The 25,080-nt window shown below is 42.7% G+C and overlaps 1 protein-coding gene across 1 annotated transcript; it reads left to right on the forward strand.

Annotated features, from left to right (window-relative positions):
• Positions 1-45: 45 nt before the first annotated feature.
• TNFAIP6 (TNF alpha induced protein 6) lies at positions 46-23,333 on the forward strand. The gene is made up of 6 exons (XM_053983126.1): positions 46-169; positions 11,414-11,551; positions 13,265-13,426; positions 18,237-18,465; positions 20,610-20,650; positions 22,866-23,333. The coding sequence occupies exons 1-6, from the start codon at positions 76-78 to the stop codon at positions 23,015-23,017; spliced, it is 816 nt and encodes a 271-aa protein (XP_053839101.1). The 5' UTR covers positions 46-75; the 3' UTR covers positions 23,018-23,333.
• Positions 23,334-25,080: the final 1,747 nt, after the last annotated feature.

Below are 25,080 nucleotides of genomic sequence, written 5' to 3' on the forward strand. Positions count from 1 at the left end.
CCAGATGTTGCGGGAGGATCGGGGCAGCTGCGGTGCGAGAGCCGGGGACATTCCCAGCCCCTCGCTGCCCCGGAGATGATCGCACTGCTCTTCTTCCCTGCCCTGCTGTGCGGCCAGGCTGGAGCCTGGGGCTTCAGGGATGGAGTGCTGCACAACTCCATCTGGTTAGGTAAGAAAGCGCTCCCTCCTCACCCATCCCGTGCTGCGGGGTCGCGGTGTTTGTCCGGGCACCTCAAAACCCGCCTGTGCATTGATGTCACTATTTATCCGCGCTGAAACTTGTTGGAATCTCCTTACCTGAGTAGCGACTGTCCCTTTTATAACAAGCTTGCTATTTGTGTCACCGGACTGCAGGAAAAGGTATTTATTTATTTCAATAGAACATTTCATCTGAGTGTATTTTCCTGAGGCAGGGGGTAAAGTGAGAACTGCGTTCATTAAACAACACTGGCTTTGTTTTGAGGGAGAACGGGCCTGAAAAGAAACATTTGCCAGAGGAATGAATTACTTTCTGCAGGAACATGCTTCCCATGCCTGGGGTCCTGCGTGTGAAACGAAACGATCTGGAAATAACAGTGATAACGTCTCCTGCCTCTCTGGAGAAGTGCAGAAATGGGCACGTCGGTTTGTTCACGTCGCCCGGGGAAGATTTTAAAAGGGCAAGACAAAAAAAAAAAAAAAAAGCAAAAAAAAAAAAAAGCTGTGGGAACGGTTTCTGGTACCTCCAAGAGCTCCGAGGGTTCTTTCCTAGCTCGTTGTCATTACCCATTGCAGCGCAGAGCTGACTCGGGATGGAGCCTGCCACCGAGTGCTCTGTTTTCCACACAAATCCTTCCAAATGCCCCATCCCCCGCACAATGTTGGGCATTTTCCCTGAGGATTCCCAGGAATCCCTGGAGCTGCCCGGGCTCAGGGTGTCTCACCAGCCCCTCTCAGAGGAGCCTGCAGAGCCCCGGGAGCACAAACGAAGCACAGAAATGATCTATTTTTTTTCTTTTTTTTTTTTTTCTTTTCTTTCTTTTTTTTATTTTTTTTTTCCATTTGGCTGCAGATTTTTAATGACTCCTCCAAACCTGCCTCTTGTGCCTCGCAGCTCCCGAGGCTGCTCAGGTGGGGAAAGAGCAGCTCGGCAGCTCCAGCCTCTCCCCCCTCTGCCGCTCGAAAATTCGAAAATTTGAGCAGCTCCATGAATTGAAGTCAAATGGAAGAAAAAAAAATAAAAAATCCATTTAAATGCTTTCAAATGGAGCAGCTGTGTGCTAATTGGAATGCATCAAAAATTTCTGTTTGGCTACACCCCTAAGCATTTACCGGCAGAGCAAATAAAAAATAAAGCAGGGGGTAAAAATCCTGGTGGCTTTCTCTAAACAAACAAACCAAAACAGAAATGCCCCATCTTGTGTAAGTGCAGCAGTGACATTTCTGAAATGAACCTCAGAGTGCAGGTAATTGAATAGGCAGTGGAGTCCAGCGACTCCGTAGATAAATGAAGATAAAATTGGCAAATTCGCAGCCATCCCGCTCGTGCTTCTTGGCATTTAAAAGAAAATAACTTGAATAGTAAAGGAAGTCACCCCAACCTCAGCCTGTGCTCGAGCATCAGGGGAATAAAAGCTGGGCGTGCACAGTGACGTCTGAGCTTTGCTTTTCTCCTCTTCTGCTAAAGAACCAAACCCCAAATTCAGGAAAATTTCCATTTTGCCTTTTTCCTCCACAAACTCGTAGCATGCATATGTATCTAGATGTATAAAATATATAAATATAAAAAGCAAATTTATATAAGATACCACATATCATACATCATATTTTATACATCATATTTAATACATCATATTTAATATATCATATACAATATATAATATACAATATATATAATATAATATAATATAATATAATATAATATAATATAATATAACAATATTTTATATATCTATATATGATATATCTATGTATGATGATCTACGATATATGTGATATGTGATATATTATATATTAAACAATAGAAATAAATAAGAAATAACAAAATATCAAATCTCTAATATATCTAATATATAATATAATTAATATAATATAATTATATATTTATAATCTACCGTGTATTATATATTATTATATATTTATTATTACTATAAGTTATTATATATTTATTATATATGATTAGATAATATAAAATATATAATATGAAATATATAATATGTAAATATATAATAGAGAAAATTATAGATAATAATATATAATACTTATTATAATAATATAATATATAATTATATTATTATATAATTAATATATAATATATAATATAAAATATATAATATAAAATATATAATATATAATATATTAAATGTTATGTATTATATATTATACCTTATATGTTATATATTATATGTTACATATTACATATTATATATTATATATTATATATTATATATTATATATTATATATTATATATTATATATTATATATTATATATTATATATTATATATTATATATTATATATTATATATTAAATATTATATATTATATATTACATATTACATATTATATATTATATATCACATCCTGGATTGCTGCCACTCTGGAAACGCTCCTTTTCCCTTTTTCCTTGTCCCAAACCTCTGTTGCTGCTCAGGCAGTGCTGCTGCAGCTGCCCCTGTCACCTGCTTGGGGATGTTTTCCCGGTGCCACTGGAATTTTGATGCTGCTCCTTTTTGCCCCCTGCCCGTCGTGCCCGGGGTTTTACCATCAGCCTTGCCCAGATTTGCTCTTCCCAGTGCCACTTCTCAGCTGCTGCTCACAATCCCAATTCCTTTCCCATTCCCGCTCCCTGCCTCAGGGGGGTTTGGTTTGGTGAAGTTGGGCGAAGCTCTCTGAGCAGCAGAGGCTCCCTGCCAGCAGCTCTACGTGACCCTCTGCTTAAAAAAAAAAAAAAAAAAAAAAAAAAAAAGTGAAATATTCCTCTTTATTCAGCATTTAGCGTCGGTCTCCTGCTGCTCTGGGTGAGCTGGGGCTCCCTGTCCTGGCAGCATCCCGCTGTCCCTGCGCTCCAGGGAGGCGTTTTGGGGCACAGGAGCCGGAGCCACGGCACCCATGGCCCTGTGCTTGCCAGAAAAATCAACATTTCCTGCAGGTTTCCTGGGCTCAGGCAGCAATTTGCGTGCATTTCCCTGTGCCTGCGGGTGTGGAGGCGCATCCAGAGCCATAAATAGGGAAAGGAGGAGTTAAGCCTGCTCTGACCCAGCTCTGGGGCTGATGCTGAGTTTATCCTGCACAGCCCCACGCGGAGCTGAGGAGGGAGGGGGGGAAATATTGCCAGTGCAAGATCCCATCCGTTAATGAGGATTTTCTGCCGGGCTCTGGGACACCCAGAGCTGGGGCAGGTCGTGCGTGTGGCCCGTTTTTCCAAAGGCTGTTTTGTCACGTTGCAGAGGGATAAAAGGGATGGGAGCTGGTTGCTCCTCTCAGGGTGCTGCTGCTGCTTTCAGCCTCGCAGACTCTGATCCCCCCAGCAATGTGTCAATTCTTTTTGCTTCTTTTTTCTGCCAAGGTTGGGATTAAATGTGTGAGATGGGATTTCTTGTTGGGACTCAGGTGTTTATCAGTTCTTATCTCTGTCACAGTCTCACAAACCCTGAGTTTTACATCTCTTCACTCTAACAAACTAAAAATGGAGGTTTATCTCTCTCTACCAGCCTTTTAAGGATAAACTGTCCAATTAAGAAATGACACCTGAATTATTTTTATTTTTAACCCAATAACCAGCCACCCATGGCCCACAATGTGGGCTTTTTTATCCAATTACACAAAACCACCCAAACCCATGGAGAAGAGGTGAAGGAGAAGGAGCAGCCTCCACCCTAAAACCTCCCTCTTGCTTTCTATCTATTCCTGTATTCCAAACCCTTAAACTCTGAGTTTCCCACCCTGTGCTATCACACTCTTCTATCCAAACTCCACACCCACAATCCCAGTTCTGCCATTCCATTTTGGAACCTTCTCCATGGCCTCAGGTCAGTGCAGTGTTCTCCTGGGGGTCAGCACAGAAAATCAGAAATTCTCAGCAGCCAGCAGCAATATTCTGCAAAAGCTGCTGCCTGTCCACAGTGACATTCCAGCAGCAAGTGGGGGGAGATACCTTTAGAGGGATAAGATCTGAAAATCTGGGGGATTTGATCTAAAAAAGGTGAGATTTTAGAGGCAGCTCTGAGAGCTCAGGGAATACAGTCAGTGGTTTCCAGTCCCCTTCCCCGGGCTCTGCAAGGATCAATAATGTGCATTCCAGGCTTCCAGGCCAATGATTGGTGTTTCTCATGCCCAGAACTAAGAACAAACTCCTGCAAAATTAAAAACTTTCAGAAGTTTAGCCTCAGAAATTCTTCAGAACTGTTGTCACCAGTCCCTGTCCCTCACACTGTGCTTTAAAATCATCAATGTGTTGAATTCTCTAAGAAAATCAACACAATTTTCTGTGCCTCAGACATTTCCAGGACCATTTCTTGTTGCCTTCTGCAGATCCTTCCCCAGTCTGATAAACACGGCAAACATGGAAAGAAAATCATCCCAACTTTTTAAATTGTCATCTGAGAAATGTGGGAAATAGATCTACAGACAATTAAATTACACTTATAGTGCATTGTAATTAAAAAAAGGTCAGCTTCTAATTGTAATAATGTGAATTAAAACATCTGTATTGTCTCACCCTTCTTATGAGACTGAAAATAGAATAAAAGTTCTTAAAATGCCTCTGAGTTAGAAAAGGGCACAATCCAACAAGAAAGAGTAAAACCGTAATTTTTACCTCGAGCAAAGTATCAGCTTTTTTATCATCTGCACCTGTAGCAGTTAGAATACAAATATTACAGTTGAAATAAAAATATCTACAGAGCGTGCAGGCAGGCCCAGCACTGAGCTGGCTCCTGGGGGATTCTCCAGCCCTGCATTCCCAACCCAGCATTCCCAACACGCACACTGAGCCGATTTATCTTGATTTCTCATGGGCTTAGCCATGACAGATTGCTGAGTGACTGAAAAGTAATACTTCCTGTGACTAAATCAAAAGTTATGCTTGAGTTTTTTTTTTTGCTTTGCTTGCTTTTAGCCATGCAGATCTGCCAGTCTGCCAACCTAAACCAAATGTTTGGGTGACTTTGGCTAAAGCTGCAGGTTTAGATACCAAATGTTTGTCCAACGTGGCCCCCAAAAATCCATTTTCCACCTGTTTGGCTGGTGTGCCGACTTTTGGGATGTTCGGCCAATCCCAAAAGATATTCCAAAAGCTGCATCAGGCACATTTGTGGGATCATCCCCAAATCATCTTTGGATTCTGGTGGATGCATGGCAACAGTGGGTTCCTCACCCTCCCAAGGCATCAAGAATTAGAGATCCTTGCCTCTGTGTACATGACCTATCGTGCCAAATTGAATTATACAGGGAAAGATCCATCTTTAGTCAAGGGTGTTACTCCCTCTCACAGCACATTTAAAAATCTGACCTCCTGAATGGATTCCTAAAATAAATCCTTAATTAAAAAGGAGTTTTTGCAATAGAACCTGCCACCATCCCCCAGCTCTGGGTTGCTGGGCTCCTTCAGGAAGATTTTGCTGCAGAGGATCTCTTAGCCCATGCCAGGGATGCTGCAGAAGGAGGCTCTCCCTCTCCTCAGACTGCTCTCAGCATTAGAATTTATTTCTCTGGGCACAAAAACCACCCTGGCAAAGGTCACCCTGTGTCTGTTAAGGGCTCTCACCATTCCCAACCACAATTCCGTGGCTTTTTCAAAAACCTCCCCTAACCCAGCCAAAAGCACCGACCCCAAGCGTGTCCCTAGGAAACCCATTCTTTATTTTTGAGCTGCAAATAACTACTGTACAAATGCTGCCTGCTTTCCATCCTTTCTCAGTCACGTTGGCTGGGCAGAGCTGCAAACAGCCATTCCTCTCAGATTCTGCTAAATATAAGTGAGACCTAAACAAAAAAAAAACCCCTCAGATGAGATATGCAGATTGCTGCCGAGACAGATTTCCATACATATGGCACCAGACAAGTGCAACATGCAAAGATTGTAAAACTTGTAGCAGCACTGGCAGTTTCTAGTTTTCCTTGGAAAGCTGTTTTATCTCGGAATTGCCACGGCAAAGTAAAAAAATAATGAAGAAATTGCTTTAATTTTCCGTGCAGCAGAAATGTCAGCCAGCAATTGTTCTGGTCCTGCCCTTTGTGACACACGCTCAGATATTTTTATTTGACATTTCCCCCCCCCCCTTTAATTTCTGCCTCTCCTCCATCCAAGTAGCTGTGATTTCACTTCTCTGGAAATCCAAAACAAAGCTCTGATTCATCTTGCAGAGGCTCTGGGAGTCCCGGCCAGCAGGATGCTGTGATGGGGATCCAGGAGGAGCTTCCCCGAGCCAGACAGGACACGCAGGGCTGGGGATGCTGACTCCAAACTGCTCCCAAAGCTCTGCCCAGGGAGCATCCCGGGGAGCCTCCCCAGCTCCTGCTGATTTTCTGTTCTCCACAAACCCTTCCAAGCACTGACGTGATGTGTCCTAAACTTCTCCCACCCCAAATCCTACCTGTGGGTCACACACACACCCCTGTGGGTGTCACACACATCCCTTGGGTGTCACACACCCCTTTGGGTGTCACACACAGATCCCTGTGGGTGTCACACACACACCCCTGTGGGTGTCACACACACACACCTGTGGGTCACACACATCCCTGTGGGTGTCACACACACACCCCTGTGGGTGTCACACACACACACCTGTGGGTCACACACATCCCTGTGGGTGTCACACACACACCCCTTTGGGTGTCACACACACATCCCTTTGGGTGTCACACATACACCCCTGTGTGTCACCCTGTGGGTGTCACACACACCCCTGTGGGTGTCACACACACACACCCCTGTGGGTGTCACACACACATCCCTTTGGGTGTCACACACACACCCCTGTGGGTGTCACAAACACAACACCTTTTTGGGCCATGTGAAAACTGAGGCCAGACAGAATTAAGGGAATAAAAAGCTGTTCTATTCATTGAAGGGCCTCCAGATGCATTTAGAGCAGGCAAAGCCCCCCAGGGGCTACACCCAAAAGTGGATGATGGCTCATGGGTTTTCACACTTTTATCATCTTGGTCCATTTGCATATTGGGGTTTGATCTGTTCCAATTCCAGCTAATGAAGTCATTTACACCAAGTTTGCTCCCCAGAACTCACTTTTGTTTCCATCTCTGGGGGCCTGAGGCAGTGAGAGGTCCTTGACTGCCAGGCCTGGACAGGAATTGCTGTGTCTGCCCAAAACGGGGGAGCAGCAGCTCACACTGTGTGTGGAGCTTGGAGCTATGCACTAAAGAACTGCAGGGTTACAAATACATGAAAAATGTAAAAGCTAAAATTCGCAGCTATCACACACATATCCACCCTTTTGGGTCACACACACATCCCTGTGGGTGTCACACACACCCCTGTGGGTGTCACACACGTCCCTTTGGGTGTCACACACACATCCCTTTGGGTGTCACACACACATCCTTTGGGTGTCACACACACATCCTTTGGGTGTCACACACACATCCTTTGGGTGTCACACACACATCCTTTGGGTGTCACACACATCCCTGTGGGTGTCACACACATCCCTTTGGGTGTCACACACACATCCTTTGGGTGTCACACACACATCCTTTGGGTGTCACACACACATCCTTTGGGTGTCACACACATCCCTGTGGGTGTCACACACATCCCTTTGGGTGTCACACACACATCCTTTGGGTGTCACACACACATCCTTTGGGTGTCACACACACATCCTTTGGGTGTCACACACATCCCTGTGGGTGTCACACACGTCCCTTTGGGTGTCACACACACACACACACCCCTGTGGGTGTCACACACACACATCCCTGTGGGTGTCACACACCCCTGTGGGTGTCACACACACCCCTTTAGGTGTCACACACACATCCCTGTTGGTGTCACACACACACCCCTGTGGGTGTCACACACACACATCCCTTTGGGTGTCACACACATCCTTTGGGTGTCACACACATCCTTTGGGTGTCACACACACATCCTTTGGGTGTCACACACATCCCTGTGGGTGTCACACACACATCCCTTGGGTGTCACACACACACACATCCCTGTGGGTGTCACACACACCCCTTTGGGTGTCACACACACATCCTTTGGGTGTCACACACATCCCTTTGTGGTCAGCAGGGCTGAGCTTTCCTGACCCTTCCTGCCTGGCACAGCTGAACGTTGCCTCTCCACCTGTGTCATAGACACAGGTGAAATTAAAATATTGGCTTTAAATTATTGGCTTTTTGCAAATATTAAACTATGTTTTATATGCATCGTGTTAAAGTAGCTTTGTTATAAAGATATAGCTTTTATTTCTGTTGTTGATTAAGCTTAGCCATAGTAGTAAAATAGCTATATTGTGTTAAAATACCTACTTAGATGAAATAACACCCAGTGAACATATAAAAAAAGACACCTACTACAAATATGCCAACTACCAACACTCACTGTCTGAAGACAGCGTAGACCAAGACCCAAAAATTAGAGGTGATAAAAGTAAACCAAAACCACAACCAAAAGAATACGCACACTCTAAAAAAGCAGACCCAAAAAAGAACCACAAAAAGCAATTCCTAGAACATGCAAGATAGTTCAGGAAAAAAAGTTTACTATGCATCAGAGTCTATGAATATACAACAAGCTGCTGCAATAAGAAATATCCCCAAAAATAGCAAAGTAGTCTTGGCTGAGTGTCAGGGCAAGGGCCCCCGCTGGGTAAGGATTGCCACAGAAGCATTACAGAAAGCTGATTATTTTCTTTATCAAGAAACCCATTGCTCTTTTATGCCCTAGTTCACTACACGTGGCCCTAATTGGGCCTTTAGTTAAAACACCATCACCACTGGCTAATTGAGGAACCACCCTTTGGTAAGCAAACCTCCGGAGCACATTCCACGTGCTCACAACACCGGGTGCAGCAGGTGAGGAGAAGAATTGTTTCTCATTCTCATCCCTGAGCTCCTCGCAGCCCTTCCCAGGAGGATGCCTGGGGAAGTCGGTGTTGTCCTTTCTGTTCCAGGCTCCGGGGCTCTTTGTAAGCTCCGTGGGTTTTTGCCCAAGCTGCCTGCTTGGTAAGGAGCAGGATGAGTGCCGGGGGTCCCCACCCTCCCAGCCAGGAATTCCCAATTCCCAATCTCCCAGCCAGCCCTGCCCTCTGGCAGTGGGAGCCATTCCCTGGCTCCTGTCCCTCCATCCCTTGTCCCCAGTCCCTCTCCAGCTCTCCTGGAGCCCCTTCAGGCCCTGCAAGGGGCTCTGAGCTCTGCCTGGAGCCTTCCCTTCTCCAGGGGAACATTCCCAGGGCTCTGAGCTCTGCCTGGAGCCTTCCCTTCTCCAGGGGAACATTCCCAGGGCTCTGAGCTCTGCCTGGAGCCTTCCCTTCTCCAGGGGAACATTCCCAGGGATTGCTCTGAGCTCTGCCTGGAGCCTTCCCTTCTCCAGGGGAACATTCCCAGGGCTCTGAGCTCTGCCTGGAGCCTTCCCTTTCTCCAGACATCATCCACAATTCCGTGTGCTGCTCTGGTCCAGCAGCAGGATTTGGGAGACACCATGGGAAGAAGGCAGGGAGGGGTAAGAAAAGGAAATCTTTGGGACAATTATTTTGTCTGCAGAGAGAGAATCTCCAGTGTTTTCTCTGTGGCCAGAGAGCTGCTGCCACAGCTGAGTGCCAAGATGCACCTGGCAGTAACAACCTTTACTCCATGCCCCCTGTCTCCTGCCATCCTTTATTGAACTCTTTACATTTTCTCCAGGAACGACATTCTCTCCTGTCGCAGGCACATTCTTCTCTCTCTCAGGATTTTTCATAGGGTAGCACAGAGGAAAGAAAGAGAAAACAATTTCTATTTCTGCTCCTTGTTTTTCCCATGTGGAATGTGTTTGGAGAATTGTTTACCTGGGGTGATTGCTTGGTTGGATTCTGGTGAGGATTGTTTGGGCCTGATGGCCAATCAGATCTATTTGTGTTTAGACTCTGGAGAAGAAGGTCACAAATTATAAGTTAGTTAGATATGGTAGCTAGAACAAGTAGGTTTGTAGCTTTAGTATCTCCTTTAAATAGTATATTAATGTATTATAGCATAGTTATAATAAATCATTCAGCCTTCTGAGCTGGAGTCAGACATCAGCATTCCTTCCCACCAGGTTCTCCTGCATTTTACAATACTCTCCTCCAGTTTGAAGGAGCTGGGGTTGTTCAGCCTGGAGAAGAGGAGGCTCAGAGGTGACCTCGTTGCTCTCCACAACTCCCTGAAGGGAGGTGCAGACAGGTGGGGTCGGTCTCTTCCACCAGGCAGCGCTGACAGAACAAGAGGACACAGTCTCAAGCTCCATCAGGGAAGGTACAGGTTGGATATTGAGAAAAAAAAAATCACCAAAAGAATAATAAAGCACTGGAATTGTCTTCCCAGGGAGGTGGTGGAGTCACCATCTCTGGATGTGTTTAAAAAAAGACTGGACGTGGCCCTTGGTGCTATAGTCTGGTTGAGGTGTGAGGGCATGGGTTGGACTTGATGAACTCTTCCAACATCATCATTCTGTGATTTTGTGATTCTGTTTAGTATTGTAAATGCAGGTGAACCCAGTGGGAAGGAATGCTGATGTGTGACCCCAGCTCAGAAGGCTGAATGATTTCTTTATTATAACTATCCTATTATACATTAATATACTATTTAAAGGAGATACTAAAACTACAAACCTACTTTTCTAACTACCATATCTAACCAACAACTTGTGACCTTCTCTCGAGAGTGCAGCCACAGGTGGGTTGGATTGGATTGGATTGGGTTGGGTTGGATTGGATTGGGTTGGGTTGGGTTGGGTTGGGTTGGATTGGATTGGATTGGGTTGGATTGGCCACCAGCCCCAAACAATCCTCACCAGAATCCAACCAAGCAATCACCCCAGGGAAACAATTCTCCAAGCACATTCCACATGGGAAAAACAAGGAGCAGAAATAGAAATTGTTTTCTCTTTCCTCCCTCTGTGCTCCTCTATGAAAAAAATCCTGAGAGGGAGAAGAATGTGCCTGCCACAGTTTTAGGAACTAGTGAGGATGAAATAAAGGGGGGTAGGTACCAGCTTCCAAATGCCCTGGGAGTGGTAGCTCTCCCTACAAATGGAACAGCAGGAGCTGCTGGGTGCCAGGAGCGTGCCAAGGTCACCGGCTGTAACCAGTGAATGAGAGCGTCCCTGAGCCCCGCTGCTGGGACTCTGAGCAGCTTTTTTTGAGGAGCAGCCCTCCCTGCGGGGCCCTGGGAGCTGCTGGGGCAGGGGGGGAGCTGACCCTTTGTCCCTTGTCGCCCTGCAGAGCGGGCAGCCGGCGTGTACCACCGCGAGGCGCGCTCCGGCAAGTACCGGCTGACCTTCGCCGAGGCCAGGGCCGTGTGCGAGTACGAGGGAGGACGCCTGGCCACGCTGCAGCAGCTGGAGGCGGCTCGGAAAATAGGTCTGGAGAAAGCAGGGATGCTCATTGGGGTGCTCAGGGGGGTGTTGGTGCTGTCGTTGCTGTTCCAGGCTCCAGGGCGCTTTGTAAAGTCCATAGGTTTTTGCCCAAGCTGCCTGCTTGGTAAGGAGCAGGATGAGTGCCAGGGGGTCCCCACCCTCCCAGCCAGGAATTCCCAATCTCCCACCCATCCCTGCCCTCTGGCAGTGGGAGCCATTCCCTGGCTCCTGTCCCTCCATCCCTTGTCCCCAGTCCCTCTCCAGCTCTCCTGGAGCCCCTTCAGGCCCTGCAAGGGGCTCTGAGCTCTGCCTGGAGCCTTCCCTTCTCCAGGGGAACATTCCCAGGGCTCTGAGCTCTGCCTGGAGCCTTCCCTTCTCCAGGGGAACATTCCCAGGGCTCTGAGCTCTGCCTGGAGCCTTCCCTTCTCCAGGGGAACATTCCCAGGGCTCTGAGCTCTGCCTGGAGCCTTCCCTTCTCCAGGGGAACATTCCCAGGGCTCTGAGCTCTGCCTGGAGCCTTCCCTTCTCCAGGGGAACATTCCCAGGGCTCTGAGCTCTGCCTGGAGCCTTCCCTTCTCCAGGGGAACATTCCCAGGGCTCTGAGCTCTGCCTGGAGCCTTCCCTTCTCCAGGGGAACATTCCCAGGGCTCTGAGCTCTGCCTGGAGCCTTCCCTTCTCCAGGGGAACATTCCCAGGGCTCTGAGCTCTGCCTGGATCCTTCCCTTCTCCAGAGGGACATTCCCAGGGCTCTGAGCTCTGCCTGGAGCCTTCCCTTCTCCAGAGGGACATTCCCAGCTCTCCCAGCCTGGCTCCAGCCCTGGGGACATCTCCCTGACCTCCTCTAGACTCGCTCCGACCACTTTTATCCCCATAAAGATATTTTCTCTGCAAGGGAATGAGTTCTGTGCTTGGAGTGGAAAGTGGAGCTGAGTGAGCTCTCCCCTGGATTTCCAGCTGATTCTTAAGCTCTTCATTCATTCAGAGCACTGGGAAAACAATGGAAAATATCCTCCACTCCAGACATTTTTTCACCCTGCTGTTGAGTCAGAAGCTGGCTCCCAGCACCAGCACATGTGAAAAGGGTACTTTTGTTTCTTCTGAGGAGCTCCAGCCCCTAAGATGCCACAAATATGTTCCAGTTCCTCTCCATGAAAACATTGGATGGGTCTCTGCAACATTGCATTCTTTGGCTAGTGGTGTTAAGTTCCCAGCCACAAAATGCATTAAGGGGATCTTTTTGTTTGGCAAGAAATCCCTGAGGCATTTCAGGTATTTAAATTTAAATTGAAAGTGTTTTAAGCAAATGCCTGGGGATTTTAGCTGTCTGTAGTGTTTTATTTATTTTTAGAACTTAATGCTGAGAGCCCTTGAGATGGGATTGAGTAAATTTGTCTGACTTCGAAAGGGAAACAGAGAACACCCTTGGAAAACTCATCCACTGGATAATTGGATTACAAGTGCTGGTAGAGCACTTAAACCTGACCGTGCAGTCCATCTGCATTTGATTTGGGGCTTCAGGTGAAGACCCAGTAATCACATTGTGGAGAACACAATTCAATTTTGCCCTCTGCATTTAAAATTGCCCCCTCACCGTCCTGCTCTCCGCTGTAGCTCAGTTTCTATCAGGCCAATTACACCCAGGTCACTGAGTGAGGCTTTGTGGAATAAGAGCAGCCCAGGACTGACCACTTGCTGACTCGGTTTCCCTCTGCTGCAGGTTTCCACGTGTGTGCTGCTGGCTGGATGGCCAAGGGCAGAGTTGGGTATCCCATAGTAAAAGCTGGAGCCAACTGTGGCTTTGGCAAGACTGGAATTGTTGATTATGGAATTCGCCTCAACAGGAGCGAGAGGTGGGACGCCTACTGCTACAACCCCAACGGTGAGGAGCAACCACAGGGCTCTTCTGTCCCCTTCTGTCCCCTTCTGTCCCCTTTGGCATTTAGGCCACAATTTATCTGAATTGTGTCCCCTTCTGCCCCCTTCTGTCCTCTCCTGTCCTCTTTGGCATTTAGGCCACAGTTTATCTGAATAATCTGAGGGCTTTCTGCCCATAATCTGAGGTATTCTGCCTGAAACGGGGTAAGTTTAGGGTTAAACCTTCTTTTTTTTTTTTTTTTTGGTCTGAGATACAACAGCTCTGAAAACGAATGCCCTGCCTGGGAGTGGCATTCTTAGGAGCTTGTCCTAGGGAGGAATTCCTAGGCAGGAATTGTTCCCTGTGAGGGTGGGCAGGCCCTGGCACAGGGTGCCCAGAGCAGCTGGGGCTGCCCCTGGATCCCTGGCAATGCCCAAGGCCAGGCTGGATGGGGCTTGGAGCACCTGGGACAGTGGGAGGTGTCCCTGCCCATGGCAGGGGTGGGATGGGATGAGCTTTATCCATCCAAACCATCCTGTGATTCTCTGAGAGGAGCTCCCAGCAGCGCTCTGCGTGTAATTAGAGGAGGAGAAGTGGATCTCCAGGGCAGATCAGAGTTGCCACACGACTGACAAGAGCCCCAGCAGAGGCATCCCCCCCATCCCCTGCACTTGGTGTCCCTTCACCCAGCAGGGCTCAGGGCAGACACGGCCCCAGGAAGGGCAGCAAAGCCCAGCTTGGCCCTGCCGCTGCTCCCGGCCTGGCAGAGCCGGGCTCAGGCTGGGCCATGACGTCTGCACAGCTGTGCACGTTCTGTTTGTGCTCCCAGGGCTTGTTTGTGTTCATCAAATAGCTCTGCGGGGTGGGGGCCCGTCCCAGATGTTCCACACACACACACATGGAGCTGCAGAGGACTCCTGCCCTCGCCACCTCGGCGTGGGACCGTTCCCCTGGCTCCTCTGGGAGCTGCTGTCCAGCTCGGGCCCAGCACAGAAGGAAAGCAGAGCTGCCAAAACCACGGAGCCACGAGCCTGCAGCCCCGCAGGGATTGGGGCTCAGGGGCTGTGGGGCCTGGCAGGGCTGTTGGCAGGAGGGACATGAGCAGCTGGGGGCACAGAGACAAATCCCTGACAGAACTGAGCTTGTGCTCTGCTCTGGGAGGCCCCAGAGGGCAAAGGGAACTGCTGGAACTGTTTGAAGTGTTCATCCCAGCTAGGGGTGAGCGTGGAGTGGTGGAATGGGTTGGGCTGGAAGGGACCTCAAAGCCCATCCAATGCCACCCCTGCCATGCCAGGGACACCTCCCACTGCCCCAGGCTGCTCCAGCCTGGCCTTGGGCACTGCCAGGGATCCAGGGACAGCCACAGCTGCTCTGGGAATTCCAGCCCAGCCAGGAATTCCCAATCTCCCAGCCATCCCTGCCCTCTGGCAGTGGGAGCCATTCCCTGGCTCCTGTCCCTCCATCCCTTGTCCCCAGTCCCTCTCCAGCTCTCCTGGAGCCCCTTCAGGCCCTGCAAGGGGCTCTGAGCTCTGCCTGGAGCCTTCCCTTCTCCAGGGGAACATTCCCAGGGCTCTGAGCTCTGCCTGGAGCCTTCCCTTCTCCAGGGGAACATTCCCAGGGCTCTGAGCTCTGCCTGGATCTTTCTCCTCTCCAGGTGAGCACCCCCAGCTCTCCCAGGCTGGCTCCAGAGGGGCTCCAGCCCTCTCCTCTGGGCTCTCTCCAGCAGCTCCAGGTGTTTCTTGTGCTGCAGCCCCCGAGCTCTCCAGGTGCTGGAGTGGCCTGAGCTGGGAAGTTCTTGGCTCGTGGAGAATGTACAAACTCAGGGGGTTAATCCATCTTAGTGCTCCTAATTCCTGTGCCCTGAACACCCTGACACAGCACCTCCTCCTCTCCAGCTCTAAACTGGGATAAATCCTAAATTGAGGCAGGAATTCCCAGTTTGGTCAGCCCCACTGTCAGGGAGCCAGCAAAGTCCAAATGGCCACTGGATCAAAGCAGGAGTGGTTTGATCCCAAAGGGAATGTGGAGCAGCAGGAACAGCAGGAGTACAGCAGCAGGTCTGTGATCACGGGCTGGTTTTTGTTTGAGACACACTTGCAAGAGGTTTTTTGAAGAAGAAAGGATGAATCTGAGTGTCAGTGTGACTTGCAAGTACAGCTGTAAAGTTGAGAGAGCCAGAAATCCCAAATGCCTTTCACATAAAACACAGCTCTGGCCCCAAACCCACTGAAGGCAATGAAAGCTTTTCCTGTGATTTCAGTGAGGTTTGGATCACGCCTCCTGCTTCCAAAATATCTCCTTCCAAAAGCTGGGTGTCTGGGTTTGAAAAGCCAGGTGTCTGCTAAGGAAGGCAGGAGCCTACCTAGAAATGGAGAATGTAAACCCCCTCCTTCCTAATTATTATAATTTTGGAATTAAGGGGCTCTCAGGGAAAGATATGGGAATAGGAATAGCAGTTCTTTACTAGGAAAAAAAAAAGATAAAAATAAAAATGCAGTAAAAAAAGATAAGGATAAAAATAAAAATTCAGTAAAAAAAGATAATAATAAAAATGCAAAACACCACTGGCAGAGTGAGAGCAGGCCCTGGCAGCCTGTGGGTCAGGGTGGTGGCAGCAGTGCCATTCCATGGGGGCTCAGCCCTCCTGCAGTGCCAGCTGTGCTTCTGCTGGAGCAGGATCCTGGACAAGGCTGGAGTTTTCCTCTGGAGCTCCAGGGCTGCTGGAGATGGGCCTGGGCTCCCTCTGGGAATGCAGTGGGGCAGAAAGCTGCTCCCCTGGGAATGCAGTGGGGCAGAAAGCTGCTCCTCTGGGAATGCAGTGGGGCAGAAAGCTGCTCCTCTGGAATGCAGTGGGGCAGAAAGCTGCTCCTCTGGGAATGCAGTGGGGCAGAAAGCTGCTCCTGTGGGAATGCAGTGGGGCAGAAAGCTGCTCCCCTGGGAATGCAGTGGGGCAGAAAGCTGCTCCCCTGGGAATGCAGTGGGGAAGAAAGCTGCTCCTGTGGGAATGCAGTGGGGCAGAAAGCTGCTCCTCTGGGAATGCAGTGGGGCAGAAAGCTGCTCCTCTGGGAATGCAGTGGGGCAGAAAGCTGCTCCTGTGGGAATGCAGTGGGGCAGAAAGCTGCTCCTGTGGGAATGCAGTGGGGCAGAAAGCTGCTCCTCTGGGAATGCAGTGGGGCAGAAAGCTGCTCCTGTGGGAATGCAGTGGGCAAAGGCTGCTGTGGTGTCCCAAAGCCTCAGATTGTATCCAGGTAGGAATGCTTGGCTCCTCACCCTGGGCGGAGCCTCTCCCCATGGGATGATGGAATTTTCTCAGCCATGCAGGGACACTCACTGGCCATGAACAGAAGATAATTAATAATTAATGGCCCATGAACAGAAGATAATTAATAATTAATGGCTCATGAACAGCAGAGATCTCCTGGAGGGAGGATTGGCTGTGGGAGAGACAAAGAAAAAACTGTCCCATGAACAGCAGAGAACGGCCCCAGCTCTGACAGATGGTGACAGGACACACACCCTTACAGTAAAAAAGGCAACCCTGACAGGGGAAGAAAAGATGATGTCTGGCTCCAGATTAGAAGCTTGAAGGATAGCTTTTTAAAAACTATACTATATTACATTAATCTACTATTTAAAGAGAGACTATTTTATTCTACATACATACTTCTTACTTACTTATTAACTAATACCAAACTCGTGACTCTGTGCTGAGAGTCCGAGACACGGCTGGATCGATTGGTCACTGAACCCAAATATTGCTCTGATTTTTAAAAGTGTTTTCTTTTATAGTTCTCCTCACAATATATAGAATTTTAAAAGTGACAGTGGATTGGAGGATGGAATTGCCACCTCTCCAACCACACTGGTCAAACCAACAGTCCATCAATTCTCTCCTCTCACAAAGAAGAATGCAAAACAATCATTATTTATATGAATGTGTGTGAGAACTCCAGTAGAAATATGTAAACATCATCAGAAGGCTGAAGAAGTTTTATGAGAACTTTAAAACTTTCAGAAAGAACTATAAAAGAAAACTTAACACTTTTAAAAATCAGGGCAACACCCAAACAACGTTCACCAGAATCCAACCCAGCAATCACTTCAGGTAAACAATCTCCACACCGCATTCCACGTGGGGAAAACAAAGGAGCAGAAATAAAGATTGTTTTCTCTTTTCTTCTCTGTGCTTCTCCTGAGAGACAGAATTATGTCTCTCTGTCCAGAGAATGTAAATGCCACACACCCCCAGCCACACCTTGCAGCCTGACACCAGGGGAAAACGTCAGCAGCTGTCACTGTGGAGATGGACACCACACACCCATTGTGCAGACAACAATGCTGCTGCTTTATTTCAACTTGTTCTCAACTTTTATACCCTTAACTAATTAGTTATTACCCTTAACTAATGATCTTAAGTCATTAGTTACATCGAAACACCTCATTATATTCATTGGACGAAGCAATAGCTTATTGTATTTTATTGGTACAAAGCAATTAACGCCAATAATTAATTGGCAGGAGCTTACAACAAATTTTTAAGGCACGGATGCTGCTCACTAAGGCTGCAAATATCCCTTACGTGTCTATTTTATTGGTTTCCATGCTAACGGCCTTGATTTCTTCCTTGCTGTGGATAAATTCATGTTTTACCAACTTCTGCTGCTAGCTCAGTTGTGTGGCCTGCAGAGCAGCTGCGAAGCCCGTCCACAAGAAGCTTTGTCACTCCGGATGCTCCTCCGTGATTCCCTACAGATCTCCAGCTCACAGCGCCCGGAGATCCCAACCCTGGCCGGAATTAAAACCTCAACTCTCCCTGCTTTCATCTCCCCCTTAGGAAAAGAGTGTGGTGGCGTCTTCACGGACTCCAGACACGTTTTCAAGTCGCCGGGCTACCCCAAGGAGTACGAGAACGAGCAGGTTTGCTACTGGCACATCCGCGTCAGCTACGGGCAGAGGATCCACCTGCAGTTCCTGGAGTTCGACGTGGAGGAGGACACGGCCTGCCTGGCTGACTTCCTGGAGGTCTACGACAGCTACGACGACGTCAACGGATTTGTGGGCAGGTAAAGCAAATTTAAGATGCAAATTTATGGTCAATTTGCCCCCCCCCACCCCCCCCTTTAGAAGAACGCGGTTTATAAAGTGTAAATTATAAAATTTACGTGATAAATGCAATATATACGATATATAATATAGTATATATAATATATAATATAGTATATATAATATATAATATATCACATATCATATATAATATATGATACATACTATATCATATAATACTATATGATATAGTATATATTATATACTATATATAATATAGTATATATTACTATATTATATATGCTATATACTATGCTATATATATTATATATGCCATATAATATATATAGCATAGTATATTACACACTATATATTCTATATTCTATAATATATATTTTATATTTTATATTATAATAATATATAATAATATACACAATACATGATCTATTGTATAGTATATACAATATAACATATATACACTGTATAATATATATAGTTTAGTATTCTATACATTATATATTCTATATATTCTATGATATATACTTTATATTTTATAATAATATAGAATAATATACACAGTACATGATCTATTGTATAGTTTATATATTATATATACCATATAATATATATACAGTTTAGTATACTATACACTATATATTCTGTATATTCTATTTTATTATATTTTATATAATAATATATAATAATTTATAATACATGATCTATTGTATAGTATATATACTATATTATATATACCATATAATATATATAGTATATATGTATTATATATTTAAACATTCTATATTATAAATATAGAAATATATATAAAATATCAGTATATCAATAGAAAATACGTACATGAATAAAACAATTTTTGGAATGCTGTAAAAATCCGAAGGATTCATTGCTACCAAAGACTTTTAAAAAATTATTTTTCCATGTGTTTTTTATAAATTATTTTTCTTTAAAATGCTTTTTTTTTTTTAAACTTTCATAATTTTTGTACTATTTTTATAAATTCTTTTTCTCCTCATTTCTCGCACCATATGAACAAACTTTTTGTGTGACTGTTCCAATTATTTTGAAATGTAACAGCCTCTTCTCTCCTTATTTTCCTCAATTTCCCCCCTCAGAAATTTATTTTTATATATATATATATATATATAAAAATATATATATATAAAATTACTTCTAATGTCATTTCAGGGACTGAGCTTTGCCTTTTGCTGCTTTGTTAAATGAAATTAAAGGAATCCACAAGACTTTTTAGTTCTCTGCTTATCCCAATTCTCCAGGAAGTCTCAAACATTTGTATTTTGTGTTTCTTTTAATTGAAAGGCGAGAGGTGATAAACTGTTAACAAAAATATATTTAATTGAAGTTGCAATCTGCTGAAGTTATTTTCTAACAGTATCAGAACAAGGGTTAATTTTCAACACTCCTATTATTAATTCTCATTTTTTTTTCTTCAGTGCTAGCTTTATTTACCTTTTATCAGCAATTTTTTTTTTTTTTGTATGAAGTAAAAATTGGAATCATTTGGAATTTGGAATTATTCCATAATTTGGAATGAAAATTAAAGTAATATTTTCCAGAAAATTAAGGTAATATTTCCAGAAAATAAAGCAGAAAAAGTGATAAAAAACCCATTCCTGCCACTTTTCACACCTTCTCTGCAAATGTTGTGCAGCAAAGCAAGGACGGAGTCAATTTTTGCTTTTACAGATAATTTAAATGGATTTTTTTTTTGGCAATGTTGTTCCTCTCATTGCCTTGGCTCACTCTTCTTTCCTTAACCCCTTGTGAAATTGTTTTTTTTCCCATTTTTCATTTACTTCCTGCAGATATTGAAAACTGCTTCCTCCCCTCAACCTTACCATGGGATGATGCCAAAAAATTCTTTAGGAAATTGCTTTAACATGGAATTCCAATTAAATCAATTTATATTCTTAAATCAATTTATATTATAAACATATTAAATATTAATAAAATATTATTACAGTACAAATAGATTAAATATTAATATAGTATTTAATACATAATTTATATTATAAATATGCTTATTTTATATATATATATTTTTTTTTAAATATCCCCTTGAGCCCCAGCAGCAGGGCTGTGCCATAATTCCCTTAATTCCTTTAATGAGCATTTCATTTTTTTCCAGGTTTTGTGGAGATGAGTTGCCAGATGACATCATTAGCACAGGTAATTTATTTGCACTCTTTGTGGGAAATCAAAAAGCCAATTAATTGCCTCGAAATAAATGTAAATCAGCCTAATTAAAGGGAAGTGTTCCCTAAAGAAAGTTAAAACCCTAAAAAAAAAATCTGAAAAAAGTTAAAACCCAAAAATCCTACCTGAAAAAACTTAAAGACTCAAAAAATAGATCTGAAAAAACCTTAAAACTCAAAAAAAAGCATTTGAAGAAAAATTTCAAACCCCAAAAAATATATCTGAAAAAAACCTTAAAACCCAAAATAAATGTGAAAAAAAATTTTAAATCCCCAAAAATATATCTGAAAAAAATTTAAAACCTAAAATATAGGTGAAAAAAATGAAAAACCTGAAATATATCTGAAAAAAACCTTAAAACAAAACAAAAAAAAATCTGAAATTAAATAAATATAAAAGCTAAATAAAAATAAATAAATTTATTTAATTAATTTAATAAATAAAATTAGATCCCCCACAAAAATATGTATGAAAAAAACTTTAAGCCCAAAATATATGTGGAAAAAACCCATAAACCCCCAAAAATATATCTGAAAAAAGCTTAAAATCCAAAATAAATGTGAAAAAAATTAAAAACCCAAAAGATAGGTGGAAAAAAATTTTAAATCCCCAAAATAAATGTGAAAAGAATTTAAAATCCCTAAAATATAGGTGAAAAAAGTTTTAAATCCCAAAAAATATAGGCAAAAAAAAATTTAAATCCCAAAATAAATATGAAAAAATTAAAAATCCCCAAAATATATGTGAAAAAAAAAAATCCCCAAAAATATAGGTGAAAAAAATTAAAAATTCCCCGAAATACAGGTGAAAAAATTTAAAAATATAGGTGAAAAAAATTAAAAATCCCCAAAAATATAGGTGAAAAAATTTAAAAATATAGGTAAAAAATTGTAAAAGCCCAAAATATATGTTAAAAAATTAAAAATCCTCCAAATATATGTGAATAAAGTGTAAAACCCCAAAATAAATGTGAAAAAAATAAAAAATCCTCAAAATATAGGCAAAAAAAATTAAAATTCCAAAAAATATAGGCAAAAAAAAATTTAAATCCCAAAATAAATATGAAAAAAATTTAAAATTCCCAAAATATAGGTGAAAAAAAATTTTAAAAAATCTCCCAAAATATAGGTAAAAAAATTAAAAATCAAAAAAAAGTGAAAAAATTAAAAATCCCCCAAAATATAGGTGAAAAAATTTAAAAATATAGGTGAAAAAAATTAAAAACCCCAAAATATAGGTGAAAAAATAAAAAATCCCCAAAAATATAAGTGAAAAAACTTAAAAATCCCCCAAATAAATGTGAAAAAAATTAATAATCCCCCAAAATATAGGCCAAAAAAAAAAAAATTTAATTCCCTGAAATATTGGTGAAAAACATTTAAAACCCCAAAATAAATGTGAAAAAAATTTAAAATCCCCAAAATAAATGTTAAAAAAATTAATAATCCCCCAAAATATAGGCAAAAAAAAAATTAAAAATTCCCCAAAATATCGGTGAAAAACATTTAAAACCCCAAAATAAATGTGAAAAAAAATTAAAAACCCCAAATAAATGTGAAAAAAAAAAAATCCCCAAAAATATAAGTGAAAAAAATAAAAACTCCCCAAAATATATGTGGAAAAAAGTTAAAATCCCAAAAATATAGGTGAAAAAAATTAAAAATATAGGTGAAAAAAATTTAAAACCCCAAAATAAATGTGAAAAAAATAAAAAATCCCCAAAATATAGACAAAAAAAAATAAAAAATTCCAAAAAATATAGGCAAAAAAAAATTTTTAAATCCCAAAATAAATATGAAAAAAATTTTAAATTCCCCAAAATATAGGTGAAAAAAAATTTTTAAAAATCTCCCAAAATATAGGTCAAAAAATTAAAAATCAAAAAAAAAAGTGAAAAAATTAAAAATCCCCCAAAATATAGGCAAAAAAAATTAAAAATTTCTCGAAATATTGGTGAAAAACATTTAAAACCCCAAAATAAATGTGAAAAAAATTAAGAACCCCAAATAAATGTGGAAAAAAAATTAAAACCCCAAAATAAATGTGAAAAAAATAAAAAATCCCCAAAATAAATGTTAAAAAAATTAAAAACCCCCCAAAAATAACTGTGCAAAGAAGGGAACCCCCCGAACCCGTGCGGCCGGCCCCGTTTTCCTGCGCTGCCCCAGCATTGTGCGTTCCCGCGCAGGGAATGTGATGACGCTGAAGTTCCTGACGGACGCCTCGGTGACCGCGGGCGGGTTCCAGATCCGCTATTCCGCCCTGGAGCCTCCGCAGCCCAGGAACGCCTCCGGGCAGGGCAGGAGCAGCTTCTTGTCTGGAAAATTTGGGATTCTGTGAGCGGAGCGGCGCGGAGGTTTCAGGTTTTTGGTTTGTCTCTTTCTGAGTTTTTCTCTTTGGCTTTTCTGGGTTTCGGTAAGAAACGACGCTAGGGAATAAATTATATAAAATATACTTAGGTGGATAATAGAGAATTATTTTTAGAATACAAGTACTGTAAAATTCATTGCTACCAAAGACTTAAAATTATTATTTTTTTTATATAAACAGCTCCTTCTCCTCATTTCTTGCGCCACTTGAACCAACTTTTTGTGTGACTGTCACGATTATTTTTAAACTTCACGGGCTCTTCTCTACCAAAGACTTAAAATTATTTTTTTTTATATAAACAGCTCCTTCTTCTCATTTCTTGCGCCACTTGAACCAACTTTTTGTGTGACTGTCACGATTATTTTTAAACTTCACGGGCTCTTCTCTACCAAAGACTTAAAATTATTTTTTTTTATATAAGCAGCTCTTTCTCCTCATTTCTTGCGCCACTTGAACCAACTTTTTGTGTGACTGTCACGATTATTTTTAAACTTAAAGGGCTCTTCTCTCTTTATTTCCCTTGATTTCCACATATTTATTTTTTAGACTGTTCTCTACATATTATTATTATTATTATTATTATTATTTGTTTTTAATTAACTGATTTTCTTGAACTGGAAGGGCCTTCAGTGTAAGCTCATTTTTAAGACACAAAAATTCATCTTGTGGATGGCCTGGCAGGCACCAGGTGAAGATTGGCAAGAGCTCAGGATCAGCTGGATTCCACACTTTGGTTTTCTTGTCAGATCCATGGGTTCTGTCAGGGTTTCCTCATCCAGAGAATGAAGTCCTTTCAAAAGAATGAAAGGAACGACTTGGTAAAGAGAATAAAAGTGGTGGGAGGAAGCAGCAGGAGGAACTTCTCACCCAGCACGTTCAGGAGACACCACCGAGGTGCTGGACCTCGTTTACACGGGTTTAAGACTGTTCTAGCTGAAATTGCTGAATTTAAAATCCTCTAAGACTGTTCTAGCTGAAATTGCTGAATTTAAATCCTTTTTGACTGTTCTAGTTGAAATTGCTGAATTTAAAATCCTTTTCGACTGTTCTAACTGAAATTGCTGACTTTAAATCCTTTTCGACTGTTCTAGCTGAAATTGCTGAATTTAAAATCCTCTTAAGACTGCTCTAGTTGAAATTGCTGAACTTAAAATTAAGATTGTTCTAGTTGAAATTGCTGAATTTAAATCCTTTTTGACTGTTCTAGCTGAAATTGCTGAATTTAAAATCCTCTAAGACTGTTCTAGTTGAAATTGCTGAATTTAAAACCTTTAAGACTGTTCTAGCTGAAATTGCTGAATTTAAAATCCTTTAAGACTGTTCTAGTTGAAATTGCTGACTTTAAATCCTTTTCAACTGTTCTAGCTGAAATTGCTGAATTTAAAATCCTCTAAGACTGTTCTAGTTGAAATTGCTGAACTTAAAATTCATTAAGATTGTTCTAGTTGAAATTGCTGAATTTAAATCTTTTAAGACTGTTCTAGCTGATATTGCTGAATTTAAAATCCTGTAAGACTGTTCTAGCTGAAATTGCTGAATTTAAATCCTTTTTGACTGTTCTAGTTGAAATTGCTGAATTTAAATCCTCCTCCAAATGCTTTTACCTGAAGCAGCATTAAAGCTACCTCTGGTCTAATCCCACCAAGTTTGCAGTGAGTTATTTTTGTTTCTTTCAAACGTAATTAATGTTATTAATTTAAAGGAGTAAATGAGTTTTTGTTTCTGAGGGTTTTCTAGACTCCAGCTCTGCTGAAATCTAATGCCCACTAAGAATTTTCCTGTGAATTCCATTTTGTTTGGAGCATTTGTATTCCTCGTCCTCTGAATTTGTCAGGAATGGTTTTGTGTTGGAATCCGAAATGTGGGGAGCTCTCAGATGTAAACCAAAGTTCAGAATGAAACCCAGGATTTGAGCTTAGACCTTGGAAAAGGCTTCCAAACTTATGTGCTAGAAGTGAGAATGTGGATTTACAGTTTAAAGCAGAGACACATTAAGTTAGGAAGAGGAAAGTTTAGAGTTTTAGAGTTTAAGA

The sequence above is a fragment of the Vidua macroura genome, chromosome 7, assembly GCF_024509145.1.
Source record: "Vidua macroura isolate BioBank_ID:100142 chromosome 7, ASM2450914v1, whole genome shotgun sequence".
Classification (NCBI taxonomy): domain Eukaryota; kingdom Metazoa; phylum Chordata; class Aves; order Passeriformes; family Viduidae; genus Vidua; species Vidua macroura.

Coding starts and splice junctions, on each gene's coding strand:
- TNFAIP6 (XM_053983126.1), top strand. CDS start 76: ATGATCGCACTGCTCTTCTTCCCTGCCCTGCTGTGCGGCCAGGCTGGA. Junction 170..11,413: donor GCACAACTCCATCTGGTTAG/GTAAGAAAGCGC, acceptor GTCGCCCTGCAG/AGCGGGCAGCCGGCGTGTAC. Junction 11,552..13,264: donor GGAGGCGGCTCGGAAAATAG/GTCTGGAGAAAG, acceptor CCTCTGCTGCAG/GTTTCCACGTGTGTGCTGCT.